The sequence below is a fragment of the Aspergillus costaricaensis genome (genome assembly GCF_003184835.1).
Source record: "Aspergillus costaricaensis CBS 115574 unplaced genomic scaffold BO79scaffold_20, whole genome shotgun sequence".
Lineage (NCBI taxonomy): Eukaryota > Fungi > Ascomycota > Eurotiomycetes > Eurotiales > Aspergillaceae > Aspergillus > Aspergillus costaricensis.
This window is the reverse complement of record NW_020291820.1, coordinates 16,840-30,900: the sequence shown is the minus strand read 5'-3', so window position 1 is coordinate 30,900 and position 14,061 is coordinate 16,840. Positions and strand designations below refer to the sequence as shown.

General features: G+C 51.5%; 7 protein-coding genes across 7 annotated transcripts; 2 read left to right on the top strand and 5 right to left on the bottom strand.

The window, feature by feature from the left end:
• Positions 1–573: 573 nt before the first annotated feature.
• BO79DRAFT_150858 (uncharacterized protein) lies at positions 574–2,058 on the top strand (the record flags this gene model as incomplete). Its single annotated transcript, XM_025678633.1, has 3 exons — positions 574–893; positions 969–1,723; positions 1,799–2,058. 3 exons carry the CDS (start codon positions 574–576, stop codon positions 2,056–2,058), a joined length of 1,335 nt encoding a protein of 444 aa, XP_025538345.1.
• A 371-nt stretch (positions 2,059–2,429) lies between these two features.
• On the bottom strand, positions 2,430–4,518 carry BO79DRAFT_175047 (actin-related protein 2). Its single transcript, XM_025679777.1, has 7 exons — positions 4,401–4,518; positions 4,228–4,274; positions 4,020–4,163; positions 3,691–3,916; positions 3,049–3,614; positions 2,902–2,979; positions 2,430–2,817 (listed from the first exon to the last, which is right to left on the bottom strand). Exons 1-7 carry the CDS (start codon positions 4,417–4,419, stop codon positions 2,731–2,733), a joined length of 1,167 nt encoding a protein of 388 aa, XP_025538344.1. The 5' UTR covers positions 4,420–4,518; the 3' UTR covers positions 2,430–2,730.
• A 509-nt stretch (positions 4,519–5,027) lies between these two features.
• On the top strand, positions 5,028–6,320 carry BO79DRAFT_246069 (NAD(P)-dependent oxidoreductase). The gene is made up of 5 exons (XM_025685520.1): positions 5,028–5,082; positions 5,148–5,336; positions 5,415–5,746; positions 5,828–5,965; positions 6,034–6,320. The coding sequence occupies exons 1-5, from the start codon at positions 5,065–5,067 to the stop codon at positions 6,299–6,301; spliced, it is 945 nt and encodes a 314-aa protein (XP_025538343.1). The 5' UTR covers positions 5,028–5,064; the 3' UTR covers positions 6,302–6,320.
• Positions 6,321–6,355: 35 nt separating this feature from the next.
• BO79DRAFT_28165 (uncharacterized protein) lies at positions 6,356–6,884 on the bottom strand. Its single transcript, XM_025688140.1, has one exon. It carries the CDS (start codon positions 6,739–6,741, stop codon positions 6,454–6,456), a length of 288 nt encoding a protein of 95 aa, XP_025538342.1. The 5' UTR covers positions 6,742–6,884; the 3' UTR covers positions 6,356–6,453.
• On the bottom strand, positions 6,885–8,944 carry BO79DRAFT_28170 (bZIP transcription factor). The gene is made up of 2 exons (XM_025688141.1): positions 8,203–8,944; positions 6,885–8,136 (listed from the first exon to the last, which is right to left on the bottom strand). Exons 1-2 carry the CDS (start codon positions 8,771–8,773, stop codon positions 7,028–7,030), a joined length of 1,680 nt encoding a protein of 559 aa, XP_025538341.1. The 5' UTR covers positions 8,774–8,944; the 3' UTR covers positions 6,885–7,027.
• Positions 8,945–9,362: 418 nt separating this feature from the next.
• On the bottom strand, positions 9,363–11,395 carry BO79DRAFT_175039 (GTP cyclohydrolase II). Its single transcript, XM_025679776.1, has 2 exons — positions 10,034–11,395; positions 9,363–9,881 (listed from the first exon to the last, which is right to left on the bottom strand). The coding sequence occupies exons 1-2, from the start codon at positions 11,216–11,218 to the stop codon at positions 9,852–9,854; spliced, it is 1,215 nt and encodes a 404-aa protein (XP_025538340.1). The 5' UTR covers positions 11,219–11,395; the 3' UTR covers positions 9,363–9,851.
• A 347-nt stretch (positions 11,396–11,742) lies between these two features.
• BO79DRAFT_196773 (SAGA-associated factor 29 family protein) lies at positions 11,743–13,875 on the bottom strand (the record flags this gene model as incomplete). Its single annotated transcript, XM_025681224.1, has 3 exons — positions 11,743–12,359; positions 12,418–12,949; positions 13,242–13,875. The coding sequence occupies 3 exons, from the start codon at positions 13,873–13,875 to the stop codon at positions 12,077–12,079; spliced, it is 1,449 nt and encodes a 482-aa protein (XP_025538339.1). The 3' UTR covers positions 11,743–12,076.
• Between the last annotated feature and the right edge of the window lie 186 nt (positions 13,876–14,061).

Sequence of the window (14,061 nt, the reverse complement as noted above, 5' to 3'; positions counted from 1 at the left end):
ATCTTCCTCTTTTTCCCCCCTTTCACCATTTTCTTTCTGTTACTCCTCACTGCGGCCAAGTCTTGGCTACAGTTTCCTTGACACCCCCTAATCCTGACGTACTTGGCAAACGTGGCCGCAGCGGCGGTGCTTCGCCCCGGAGCCGCCCATTATATACCGTGTTGCATGCCCTCGTCAGCCGGTCTTTTCCCGGGGGCAACTGACCTGGATTCTTTCTGCTTTTTATGCGCAATACCCACATGAACAGTCTTTTCTATACTGCAATACTCTCACTGTCCTTCCTGTCTGTCTGATTAACTTGCGACCCGCGGTAAACCAGCGGTCTCGTGCATCGTCCTTCTGTCAACGCGCGAAGTCCATTCTTTATTAACTGTAGGGTGTCAGCCCCCAAGAAAAAAGGTTCATACATATTTTCCTTTTCTTTTTGATTTCTGCATTACTCTATTGTTTCCCGCTTGAAGGGTTTGAACGGAAGATTAAGACAAGGTGGCTTCAGACAGTGCGCAATCTTCGGGTCCGAGGGAGGTTAGGGACCCCGAGCTGGTTCTCGACACTCACGATTCGGATGATGAAATGCCCTTGAATCGCCCATCTATGCATCGCCCAGCCGACACCCGAGCAAACCAGCCTTTGCTCAAGGATGACCACAGAGGGCGACTGTCAAACGCCAGCCTGGGCCATGGGGAGGCAGAGGGCAGGCCCATGCTACACCATTCGCGGCGGCCTACAATTAGGGGTGTGAGCCCGGAGCGCAACGCGGAGCAGGAGACTCGGCGCAAGTACATGATCGCGTCGGGATTCCTGTTGTTGAGTCTGGCTAGTTTCGTGGTGCAGACGGAGACCGCGGTATATATTCAGCATGAGTTGCACTGGGATAAACCATACTGTATGCTGTAAGTGGTACACCAGTCGCATGGATTCGTTAAGTGCAAGGGGACGCTAACTTTTGACCTGATATTAACCTATAGCTATCTTACACACGGTTCCTGGTCCCTACTTTGGCCGGCACAACTCCTCATCCTCCGATTGCAGCAGCGTAAACTCTCATGGACAGCGTTCTGGCGACGCCATGTCTATCTTCTTCGGACGACAGCCAAGATGGTGGAAGCTCAATATCTACACCTCACTTCTCGCGACTCCCAACGATCACCGGTTCGATACATGCTCAAAACGACCGCCTTTGTCACCACCGCCCTCACCATAGCCGGTGGCTCTTGGTATGTCGCGGTCAACATGACAACGGCCAGTGACTTGACCGCGATCTACAACTGCTCCGCCTTCTTCGCCTATGCGTTCTCCATACCCCTACTCAACGACAAGCTTCGCTTTGACAAAGTGTTTGCCGTCGTGGTAGCGATTGTCGGCGTTCTGGTCGTCGCGTATGGAGATAGGGACGAAAGTAAGAAGACTGCAGATGGTACGGTCGGCAAAGCGCATGACGAGGCAGAAAATAGACTCTTCGGGAACATCATTATCGGAGTTGGCAGTGTGCTCTATGGGTTGTACGAGGTGCTCTACAAGAGATATGCTTGCCCTCCAGAGGGCACGAGTCCCGGCCGGAGCATGATCTTTGCCAACACTTTTGGCAGTCTCATTGGGTGTTTCACCCTTCTTGTTCTCTGGATTCCTCTGCCCATTCTCCATATCCTGGGCTTGGAAACGTTTCGCTGGCCTACTGGTGAAGCTGCATGGATGCTTATGATCTCTGTCCTTGCTAATGCTAGTAAGTCTTACTGTCCTAATCTCTTCTGACCTATGACGTCGAGTGTACGTGCTAACAAAGTGTTCCTCAAATTAGCATTCTCCGGCTCCTTCCTGGTTCTCATCTCGCTCACTTCCCCCGTCCTCTCTTCTGTAGCAGCGCTGCTTACCATCTTCCTCGTCGCCATCGCCGACTGGCTCCGAACCGGCCAGCCACCCTCCGCCGCGGCTATCATCGGCGGTATCCTTATCATTGGTGCCTTCTTCCTGCTAAGTTGGAGCACATACCGAGAAATGAACGAAGAGCGCAAGAAGAGCATGGCAAATGACCAGTCCGAGTCCGACCTCGATGAATAGACATCGCTTTATTAGACGGGATCTATATACCCTTCCTACCCGCTGGTGGAGTCCTGTGTTGTTTTCCATTGGTCGCGCGGATCGATCTATGGCTTTATCATCTCATATCGGTTGCCTTCATCTTTGTATATGCATTTATCAGGAGTACTTTTCACAATTTGTTTCTATAGTATATAGAAAGATATAGACTTGGGAGGAACGGTTTCAGCTTTAGTTGTACTATTGAATCATAAAAGTCCCCAATCCGTGCTAGTATGTCGAAGTAATGAGCTAAAGTTAGCTATAATGTATTATTTACCAAGAAGGAATTGACCGATCGTAATGAGGAAAAGATAGACATACAAGCCAGCTGAATTCGGTCATTCGTTCACATACTAGATGACATGACATGACACCAAGCCGGACCTTACTTAACTCAATCTCCCCGATACGCCAGAAAAACTGTAATTGTATGTACGTAGTATGGAACAAATGACGGAGCTATGAAAATAGAACATGAGGAAGGAGGGGTGGGGGAAAAAGGCTGCTCGGGGAAGGCGTAAGATGGAGGCGATTTTGTTCAGTTCGCAGCGCGGGAAAATGGAATCCCCGATAGATGGTAAGTAATGATAGGTAGTCGGTAGGTAAGGTTGAAATGAAATATACAACGTATGTACTGAATGAAAGAGACAACTATCTAGGGCCGAGCTTGGCCAGGGCACGTGCACCCTGTTCCTGCCACTCTTGCTTGGTAACCCACATATCCTCCTTGTCGGCGATCTGGTGATTGTGTTAGCGACGGTGTGTCTCGTGAACAGACGAATAGGTATATAGGGGGGAGATAGGAAGAATAAGGAGGCTTACCAGGTTGGCGAGGACGGCACCTCCCAGGAAGACCATGTGTCTTCGTCGCGGCGGGTCCTCGATGCGCACCTTGAATTTCTAGATTATGAAATTAGCTTGTGAATTCTTTTGGTAGAGAGCTGTCCACCAGCGAGTGAGAATACGTACGTTCAACCTCTCCGGGTTGCCTTGCAGGACCCGTGTGAGCCACAATTGCTTGAGCTCCTTCTCCAACCGGGAAGGCAGACCGGGGTACATGCTGCTTCCTCCACTGAGCACGATAGCCTTGTAGAGACTGGAGCGCACGTCGACATCGGCGCCCTGGATGGTGTTGAAGAGCAACTCGGCGATACCGGGTTGGTCGACATCCACCAGGTGCGGCTGGAAGAGACATTCGGGGGCTTCAAAGCGCTCGCTGCCGACGCGGATGACGCGACCATCGGGGAGGGTGTAGGACTCGACAAGAACGGTGGTGTCTTCGGAGAGCTTCTTGTCCAACTCGAGATCGTAGGACACGTAGCAGAGCTTCTCCTTGATCTGGCGCACGGTCTCGAAGTCGGCGGTACGGTTCAAAGCATAACCGCGACGGAGCAAGAGGGCGATGAGGTTACGGGTGACATCACGACCGGCGACATCAAGTCGGCGAATGTGGTGGTTAAGGACTGTAGATTCGTAGACGGGGATAATGTGGGTGACACCGTCACCGGAGTCAACGACCACACCACTGCTGAGACCTGCGGAATGCGAAAGAGCGGGCGATCAGAGCTGTGGTCTAAGAGTGCCTCAGGAAATAGAGCGTGCAAGACTTACCCTGAGCGTATAGTGCAAGCACAGCTTGAATAGCAACGTATACACCTCCAAAGTTGTAGCCTTCCAGCATAACCTCAGCCATTTGCTCCCGGTTCTTCAGGGGATTCATGGGGGGTTCGGTCAAGAGGATCTTGCGGCCCGTAGGATCGATCTTCATCTTCTCGTAAAAGGTGTAGTTCCATAGGTGTTGCATGTCATCCCATCTCTTCACGATACCATTTTCCATCTGTATACCAAGTCGGGCCCAACGTTAACACGTCTGCCACACCTCCGGGGAGACAACGGAGCGATCGGGGGTAGAACGAAGGCACGCGAATAAAATGACGTACAGGGTAGGTGATTTGCAGCATAGATCTGGCAGCAGCAGCTTCATCTCCGCACATGATATCCTTGACGACAATGTCGCCGGCCTGCTCCTCCGTTCGCAATATGGGCCGCCCCACTATCGAGGGGAACTGGTGCTCGGGGAAGTTCTGTTCATGGGCGGAAAAGGAGAGGTAAGTAAGAGTAGGCAATGGAATAGAGATAGCGACAGACCTGCGCAGCATATCCGACCTTGAGGAAACCAGTTCCTCCGTCGAGCACTGGGGGGGGCGTGGTTGGTTAGCTGGGAAGCACGGGAGGGACAGGCACCGACAAGGAGAACTTGGGGGAGGGGGGTAGAGGGAAGGGAAGGGCAGGAAGAGGAGGGGGAAGACGCATAAACATACCAATGGGCATATCAGCCATGGTGAAGGATGTAGATTGTTAAGACGTAGCAAGATTGATCAATTCCGGAGGGGTAAAAACAAAAGGAGCATGGGAGATGACGTCCAGAGAGCGGTAGGCTGGACGGGGTTGGGAAGCAGCAGTCAGTTAGTTAGTACGGAGTAGTAAGTAGTAGTAGTAGTCAGTCTGGCCTGTCTTTGGTTATGAGTGGGTCCGTGACCGTCTCGTGCGGTCGGCCTGAGGCGGTGTGTTTGTTCTCTTTGGATGCCTGCATGCCTTTATGCCTGATGGCCTTGTAGCCTTAAGACTGGTATCGTTTCAACAGACAGGTCTGTCTCATAACCAACTAGTAAACCTACACACATGGATCTCGCGAGAAAAGCTTTAAACAGATCAATTGATTGTTACCCACTTATTAGCCACTCCAAGTAACCACTGACATCAAAATATACAACAATCAAGGAACCCTCTAGTATTTCCATAAACAGCAGTAGTCGATCTTAGTGCTGTACTTAACGACCGTAGCAAGCTCCCCGGCATCGGGCCCGCCCGATAGTATCAACGAAGTCTATTTACAACCACCGACGTATATATAGTCCCCAAAACACCCGCTCAATCCCGTCTGGCATCTTAGACACACTCGATTACTCCAGTTCAACATACATCATGACACAAATCGGTTGGGTACGTTATTATCAATGAAAGAGGGAGGGTCTATTGGCTCAAGAACTAACCCCAATGCCAATCAGTTTGGCCTCGGCTCCATGGGCCTCGCCATGGCCAGCAATCTCCAAAGGCATTTGGCCCGCAAGACAGGCCCGGGTCTCATATACTCCAACCGAACCATCTCCCGAGGTGAGCCCCTCAAGAAATTAGGCGGTACACCCGCAGACAACTTCTCGAAGCTTGTCTCGCAATGTGGGATTATCTTCACCATGGTATGCGATCTCTCCTCTGGAAGGTGCGCAACAGCATCATCAGGGCCCAAAAGGACATCAATACTAAACAAGAGACAGGTGTCCAATGACTCTGTTCTGCAAGAATTGGTCACCACAGCTATCAACTCCGGCCACCCCCTCAAAGACAAGATCTTTGTTGACTGCTCAACCGTTCTCCCAGAGACTGTGGGCACAGCAGTCTCGAAGCTGAAGGAGAAGGACGCCAAATTCCTATCTGCTCCTGTTTTCGGGGGCAACCCCATCGCTGTGGATGGGAAGCTGGTCTTCGCCATCGGAGGGCCCAAACAGGCGGCAGAGGTGGTAAAGCCGTTCATCCAGGACGTGATGGGGAGAAAGGTGATTGATTGCGGAGAGGATGCTATGAAGTCTTCTCTTTTGAAGATTGCCGGGTATGTTGAATCTACCGCCTCCAACTTGTACTGGATATAGGGGATGCGAATTCTTGCTAACGGGTGTATTTTTGTTGTCAGAAACATCGTCACAGTGAACTTGATGGAGGCGGTTGGTGAAGCGCAGGTCTTTGCGGAGAAGACGGGCTTAGGTACAGGGCCCATGGAGGATCTTATCGGAGAGGCATTTGGAGGTGTGGCTGGGGGGTATTCCAAACGGTGAGTGTGCCAATTATGTTGGATGTTGACTATCCGTCTTTATGGTACATCATGGCTGACACTGGTAGGTTGACGACTGGTGCCTATGCACCGCCCTTGGACTCTCGCCCCGGATTCGGGGTGTCTCTGGCCATTAAAGATGCAAGGCACGCGTTTTCCATGGCGAAGGAGCATAACGTGGAATTGCCGGGGTTGCAGGTTTCTCTTGATAACATGGAGGCTGCCAGGGAGTATGCGGGCGAATGCTTGGACAGCAGCTCCATGTACGGCTATCTGCGGCAGAAGGCAGGCCTGGAGTTTTGGAACGAAAAGAGTCGTCAGGGAAACTCTCAATAGACTAGACTAGATATATGTGACTACTCATGTTGATCTCTTTCTAGATTGGCGAAACCAGTAGTTACATTGTCCTATATAATAATTGATATAACCGAAGATCTTCATCAGGCATTCAAATGGTCAGGGATATGAAAGCCCTTCCAGACAGATACCTACTGTCGGACTGTCCTCCCGTCCGCAGTCTGTGACATGCAACTACGTGGTGGGGAGTTCGAAACCCTTCCATACAGCCCTCCATTAAGGCAGTTTCGGAGCTTAAGGGCCGTCCGGGATTTTGACCTTTTTCGGATCGTTCCCGTGATGCAAATGTTCACGAAGAACCACTCTGTTTTCAAAAGCATGCAAGGCCAGTAGAAAAGGATTGATAGACTTTTGCCTGACAGCCTGACAGCTTGAGCAGAACTCGAGACAGTTGTCAAATTTCGGCCAGCGTAAGTCATGTGCGACACGATTTAGGTGGTACCGTACGAGACGGATGTGTCAGGGGGAGGAGACCACTGTGTGCCGTCCTAAAATTCAACTCAACTTTTGTATGCTGTCTCGGCCAACGGAATTGACCACCGTTAGCCAGCACCACTGGGGGACCAAGTAAAGCGAGAGGTGACTGAAGAGGAGAAGTAAATAAACTCCAAAGTCGAAAACAGCTTGTCATGCCCAACGTCTAAGTCATGAAGATGCACCATCTTTCTTGATCAATGGCAAGCGATGGCTGACAATCCGTCTGCATTAGTGTGAAGCTTTGATCCTTGTGGTTTCGACCAAGGAAGGATAAGCTTCTGCAAAAGCGGGCCCCAGCGACCAGTTACTGAGATTGCGGAAGTGTCTTTCAAAGACGGGATTGACCATAAGCTCGTCACCGTCACCGGAAGACAAAAGGCAGTCCGTCGCTTCATAGGGCCAGTTCACAGATAGTGTACGTGTGAAGGGAATGAACCAATTCTCGAAGGGGTAATCCTGGTACGACATCACCAGGCGATCTCGCATTCGCGGCCATGGCAGATAGTCAATCCAAGCTGGATGGGCTGTGAGAAGCTGCGACGGGCGAGGAGTGAGCCACTCGGGCAACCGGTCATAATTTTCAGGGGTCGGATAAATCTGCCACCGCATGAGGAGGAACATAAGAAACAGCACAGCCACTTGTTCTGGGAGGGTTGAGATATCTGGGAAGGTCCGCAAGATGTCGGTGAACACTTTCGACAAGGGATGCGAGTAAACGCTTTTCTCTGGATTGAGGAGGGAGGAGACGCTGGGGTAAGAAGGTCCGACTAGGCTCTGCTTTGAAACCCCCTTCGCTGCTTGGTGCTGTCGATTATGAAGAAAATCCAACAGAATGGCGTCCAGCGTGCATGTCGGAGCGACGTTTCGAATCGGGGTCAGGTAGGCAGGCAGTGGCTGTTCCGCCATAGAAGGATGAACACCGGATGGGTTGGTTGGCGATGGATTCGACGATGGCCTCAGTGTCTCTGATGAGCGTCGAAAGCCCTCCACTTTGGGGACCTGCTGCGACGCGTCAAGCAGGAAGTTAAAGCCCATTCGTTCATCAGTCCCGCCAAAGTCCAGACCGTGAGCCAGGTTGTGTCGCTGGTAGTCGAACGCAATGCGGAAAGAAGCTGGGCCTGTCGCTGTTATCTCACGGCGTCCCGTACCGGACGCAAAGGCCGCATGTGCGGTGGAAGAAGATGCCTCGGGATTCGTAGCGGACTCTGCAAACGGGTGCTCGCCAGGGGCTGACCTCTGGGTATTGGCTGAGAAACGGAAGGCATCGGACAACGGCGGCGTCGATGTTATTGGGGGGATTCGATTGTTGGTTGACGAAGGCGTCGCGGTCAAAGTATCTGGAAGAATAAACTGTTAATACAACTGTTTCCCCGACAGACTACGTAGTTGTTATGGGAACATACTCGGTTTCTCTTGTTGCCCCAACAAAGGCTGAATTATATCCATGATCGCTTTCAGTCCATGTCGGATCTCCCGATTCTCCGCTTGGATGACTTCATTTTGCCTCAAAGCCGCCTGAAGATCCAAGAAGGGCTTCTGCGACGAAAGATCTCGGACTCGTTGTTCCAGAGAATCGATATGAGCTTTCGTCCTTTCGCGAATGGCGCGCTGGGCCTGCCGGTCGTTCGCGCGCTTCTTCGCCAACTGCTCAGGGGTGAGATTCGCTACACCACGCGCTGAGGTACAGTTAAGCTTGCGTTTGCGACCTGCGCCTGTTGCCGGTGTTCCATTGTTATCCGGTGCGGGTGTTTCTGCGTCCGCGGAGGTCAATGCGGACGGTGTGGGGGAGTCCTCCAGTTTTACCACATCGGACCCGGGAGTGGCGACCGGGGCGGCGGTGGATGGGCCTTGAACGGTCGAGGGTGTAACAGCAGCAGCCACAGCAGACGAGGAGAAAGAGGCGGAGGGAATTGAGGGGGATTCCGGATTCGCTGAAGCAGCGACATCGGTTAGAGGAGGAAGGCGGGTGGCCATGGCCTCACTCGCAGGCTACTACAGGAACGCAGCGGCCATGCAACACGACGGGTAACGAGCACAAGCAAAGCGGATCAGGATCCCAGACACAATTCAGGGGATCTGGGGTTCACTGAAGGATGGTCAGGGTGGCATCGAGAAGGAAAGGCAGGAGAGACAAAAATAAAAGGAGCAGCCGATCCGGTCGAGTCAGGACTGGCACCAGGACCGGCGAGTCATTTGAGGGGGGGGCAAGAGGAGAAAAATAGGGAAATGATCATTGGGGAAAGGCAGCCTTCAGCAACTTTCTCTGGTCGGGGGAGAACAGTCAGTCTGGTTGGCTGCGGTGGAGTTGCCCCAAAGTCAATAATCGGCACCACGTTTTGCCTTTTTTTCTACCCTGACGGCACAAGCAGACAAGAGACAAGATTCTTGCAGAAATACCAGGCCACGGCCGAGCCGGAGCGTCTTAGTCTTTTGCGGCGCTCTAAACTTCCATAGTTGTGGCGTTGCTCCGCTTTCTGTCCCGCGCACCCCGAAAGAGACAGCAAAAAAAAGTCCCTCGCCAAGGGTTCTGGATCCTAGAGCTATAGCACTAGATACTAACTCCCTTCGCCATAAATCGCTGAATCGGTGGATCCAAAAGCTACGGAGCAATTGTCTCGGGTTGTCGGCACACGATCTCATGACAGCTCATTCTCAATTGGCTTATCCTTTCACTTTTGGCGTCATTCAGATGGTATCAAAGTCAAAAGCTTGTCCCGGTATCCACAATCCTGGTGATGCCTAACCACAGTAACCAGACCAGTGCACCAGATTGGTGAAAAAAGAACGCAGACAGATATCACTCCGTCCAAAATAGAAATTCGGCAACAAATAACAGAGGTACAGGTGTACCGAGGGACAATGATAAACTCTTGGATCATAAAATCAGTTCATAACTGTACAGCATTACCGAGACCCAACCCGAGGCCTCATATAGTACACCCATTCGACAAACGGCTATATAGTGGGTGAAACAGACAAGTGAGGGAATGCAACCAAAAAGAAAAGTAAAAAAGAAAAGAAAAAGAAAATACGTGAAATGACTCTAGCGAGTTTATTCAATCATGTGTCCCATTTTCGCGATCTATTGGACCCAAGAAAGTTAGCATCCCTGGCCGGAGCAAAATAACAAAAGTACCACAACCGAGGCAGAGAAAGAAAAAAAAAAAAAAAAAGCAACAAGCAGTCTCGGAAAAACCAGTTGAAGAGTGACATGGTGAAACAAGCAAAACTTACCTTTGTCCTGAGATAGCCCTCTACTTCTAGACTTTTGATGCCCTGCTTTCCCCCCGACCTCCATGCCAAAGGTATCATTGGCACACGCTCCTTAACCGCCACCTCACGATTTGCACCCTCAATGGCGCGAACCTTGTCCGGGTTATTCGTAAGAAGTCGGATGCCGTGAGGATTGGCATCCACACCCAACCCAAGGTCGACTAGGATCGCCGTAGCCAGACCGTAGCTTCTCGCGTCAGCAGGGTGTCGCAAGAGAAGGTTAGCCTCTACAGTGTCGGAGCCAAGATCCTGCAAGTTGTAGGCCTTGAGCTTCTCCCCCAGTCCTATACCGCGACCCTCTTGCCGCAGGTAAACAATCACCCCGCCAGAGGCATTGGAAGGCACCGGAACAGCTTGCTGGGAAGCCATTTCACTTAGAGTCTCCATGGGGAAGGACATCAACCTGGCTGCTTCGTCTAGTTGTTCACCACAATCGCAGCGCGCAGACCAGGCGGTCTCTCCGGTATAGCATTCGGAGTGTATCCTCACAAGTGGCGCTTGACTAGGTGAACTCTCTGTCGCAGTTGACCTTTCTGATGATACAGGTCCACCGTCACCAGCTGCACCCTCAGCGTTTCCATCATCATACCAACTGCTCACCCGACCGGGATGCAATGTGCCCACATAAGCTCCACGTATCATACGATCCATTTCCGTTTCCCCTGGCCGGACCTTGTCCAGGCTCCGACTTCGAATAGTGTTTCCAAAAACAATTGCCAAGTGCTCTTTGTTGTCCAAGTTGTTGTGGTAGAGATGGAGAAACATCTCCGCGCCGGTGGTGGTGGGAATCCGTGCGCGAACGATGCATTCGACTTCGGGAAGGCAAGGAAGAAGTTTCGGAGCTTTAGTGTGTGGTAACTTTTGAGTCTGTTGAAGCAGTTTTGCTGGATTGAATGTACCACCGGGGGTAGCTGGAGGGGTAAAGGAAGGGGAGAGGAGGGAGGCAGGCACGGCGGGGGTTACATCACCCCGATCGCTATCTGCGCTGTCGAGCTGGGCGATAGCATTGTCACGAAGCTCGTCTACTCTGCTATCTGAGGGCAGAATTGCTGTTTGATCTGTGCTAATGGACAGTTCTTCCACAGGGTGGGAGGGCGCATCTTGCGCCACAAAGGTTGGGGAGGCGTGGGAAGGTAGGTTCGACATGATGGCCGCGGATAACAACGCGCAAATAGATGGATAGGTAAAGAAGGAGAAGATTGTATGGCGAAGAAGTTGCGGACGACCCTGACAATAGGTTGTGGACAAGGAATTATAACAGTGAGACGGCGAAAAAGGAGGACATTATCATAGGAAGTAGTTGTAAAGTACACCATTGCCGTGGGATGACCATGGGCCAGTTATCCCGCACTTGCTCTGTTTCGGCGCCGCATGTGGTTTCGGACCCTCGGGATCAACTGCGGCTTCGGCGGTGGGGGTACTCGCTGACTCACCCACCCATTTGTCAGGCCTGACACGCCTTATGTAATTCTTACTGCAGAGGAAGCTTCTGGACCGGTTATCTAGTTGGTTAGTTCTGTCAGAACTAAGTACGTACCTAATGGATACTACTAGGTGAATATAGGAATAATACGACAAACAATAACAGTAGCAAGTAGGTTGAAACCCCCATCTATGCAAGGAATTTAAAGTAAATGACACACGATAACTAGGTAACTATTACTATACCTCTCAAACATAACCAGCCAATTTGTGGCGATCATCCCACTCATCAAAGCAAACCGAACTCCGTAAATCCCGCCTCACCCGCCAAATTGAAACATTCCAGCTCAATGAATGGGTATCAAAATATAGTGCAACCGACCATGGTGCAAATCTCTTCTTCGTTTTGCCCCTGTTTCCCTGTCAATCCTTTCTTTTCACTCCGTCTTTTGTGCCTTGCTCCTGTCTTGTTCGCCTGCCCACTTGGGGGCAGTTTCATACTCTTACTGGCGCTGTCACTTGAGGGGAAGGCATCGCTCCGTAGATCTCTCGTAGTGTAACATTGACATCCCAAGACTGGTTCTACTTCCCAGGTATATCAAGTACAAAGCGTCGATCTACCTCCATCTCTTTATCATCTTCTTCGCCCTCAAACTTGAGACGGTAGACATCCTTCTTGGAACCCATGACTTCCGCACGATAGAACGTGGTCGTGTCTGGATATCTCGCCAAAACTTGCTTCCCTACTGGGAATGATGGCAAGGCTGACCCCATCTGGGGAATGGGGATCAAAGATGCGGCAGTGGTTTTGTAAACAGCTCCCTGTTCACCGTTCTCGTTTGGCTCCGGGTCCTGCACGTCATACCTTGAAAGATACATCGGTCAATGATCCTGTGGAAGTGGACTGGGGCGTCACGCCGTACCGTTTTTTCACTCCATCCCCAGAGATCCCCTTGATAATGCACTGAATGCCCTCGCCTTCGACCCCTTGTTTGTTCTTGTTGTGTTTGAAGACAACCTCCGCCCCAACCACCAGGTGTCCGTTGCGCTCTGCAAGGGTACCCTTGGTACCCTCGGTGCCTTCTTCTACTTTAACATACACACCGCTGTCGCGAATGTCGCGGCTGTCACGGACCTGAGTGCTGGAAACACTGGTACTACGCTGAACGCCGCCTTTCGTGCGACCGACCTTATCTGGCAAGGCCGTAGTGGAGGGCCCAGGCGAGTCAGTTGCTGACCCATCCAGTTCATTGCGCTTCTTCCGCGACTTGGACAACGTAGCAGCGCGATTTTGAGGGGCCTCCGCTTCGGAGGCCTGTCGAAGTGCGGTCAGGAGACCCAAGTTCTTGATAACATCGCTAGGCTCATCCTGCAGAATGGCTCTCTCATCGTCGCACAGCTTTGACATTTGTCGATAGAGACTATCGAGCTGATCGTGCTCGCTGAGAGAAGGTTCTGTTTCGGCAGTCAGCATTCATGATCTCCACAGCAAGTAAAAGCTATAAAACAGACAAGGCAAAACGAGGACATGATGGCAAAAAGCAAGATAAGGCCAACCGCTAGGAATATTAGCCTGACAGTCAGGACATGATAGTTAGAACGCCTCGTGCAAAGTGTAGAACGGAATTAAGCAAGAAAAGCCCCAGTGTCATAGCACATTCAGCGAATCGGGGCATGATCCATTCTTTGCAGGGCATGCGGTATGTGGGTAGGGCGGATTAGAAAGGAAGATTTATATAAGACTTACTTCCACCCTCTTTACCGATCTTCTCGTTCAAGGCGGCGATCTGATCTGCCAGCGTCTTCTGCTTGTCATTCTTCTCCTTCGCTTTGCGAAGGTCCTGGAGGATCTTGTTCCACATGTCAGTCTCTTCATTGGCCGCCAGTCCGTTGTCCCTGGGGACTGGAGGACCTCTAGGCCGATTCCGGGACATTTTCTTGGGTTTCTTGGAAGGTGAGCTCTGGTCCCTAGCTGTAGCAGCAGCAGTCGTAGTAGCCCTTAGTTGGCTATTCCTGGTTTTAGCCGAGGTTGCAACGGGGGCGGAGTCTCTCGATTTCTCGATAGCTAGAGCCTCCCATTCGAAGGTAGAAAGGATATCCTGCCGGGCAGAGCTTCGAGTACCACGGGCAGCACCTTGTCTGAGGTTGTGGGGACGAACAGGAGAGACACTCTGAGGCTTTGCAGAAAACGGATTGTCCGGGGTGGAAAACCTGTTGGGCCCGACTGATTGGGACGGAGGAGACACGGGAACCTGAGCTTCAGGGACCCCGTCATGCTGAGCATCCGACTGCGAAGCTGTTCCTTGGGCGGAGAGCTTCCCTTCGCGGCTAGTCGGTAAGCGCTTTGCGCCCCATGGGACTCTTTGATTGGCAGATCCCATTCCGGTTCACGTAAACGGATGCGGAACACCCAATCGGGAATGGAGTAGTAATATTGAACGGAAGATTAATTTAATGGTCGATAAACGAGTTGGGCGGGATGGAGGGGCTCACCCTCTAAGACATCTTCTGGGGGAACGGAAGCAAGAATTATTTCGGTCGCTCATAAGGAATTCAAAACCCCCAGT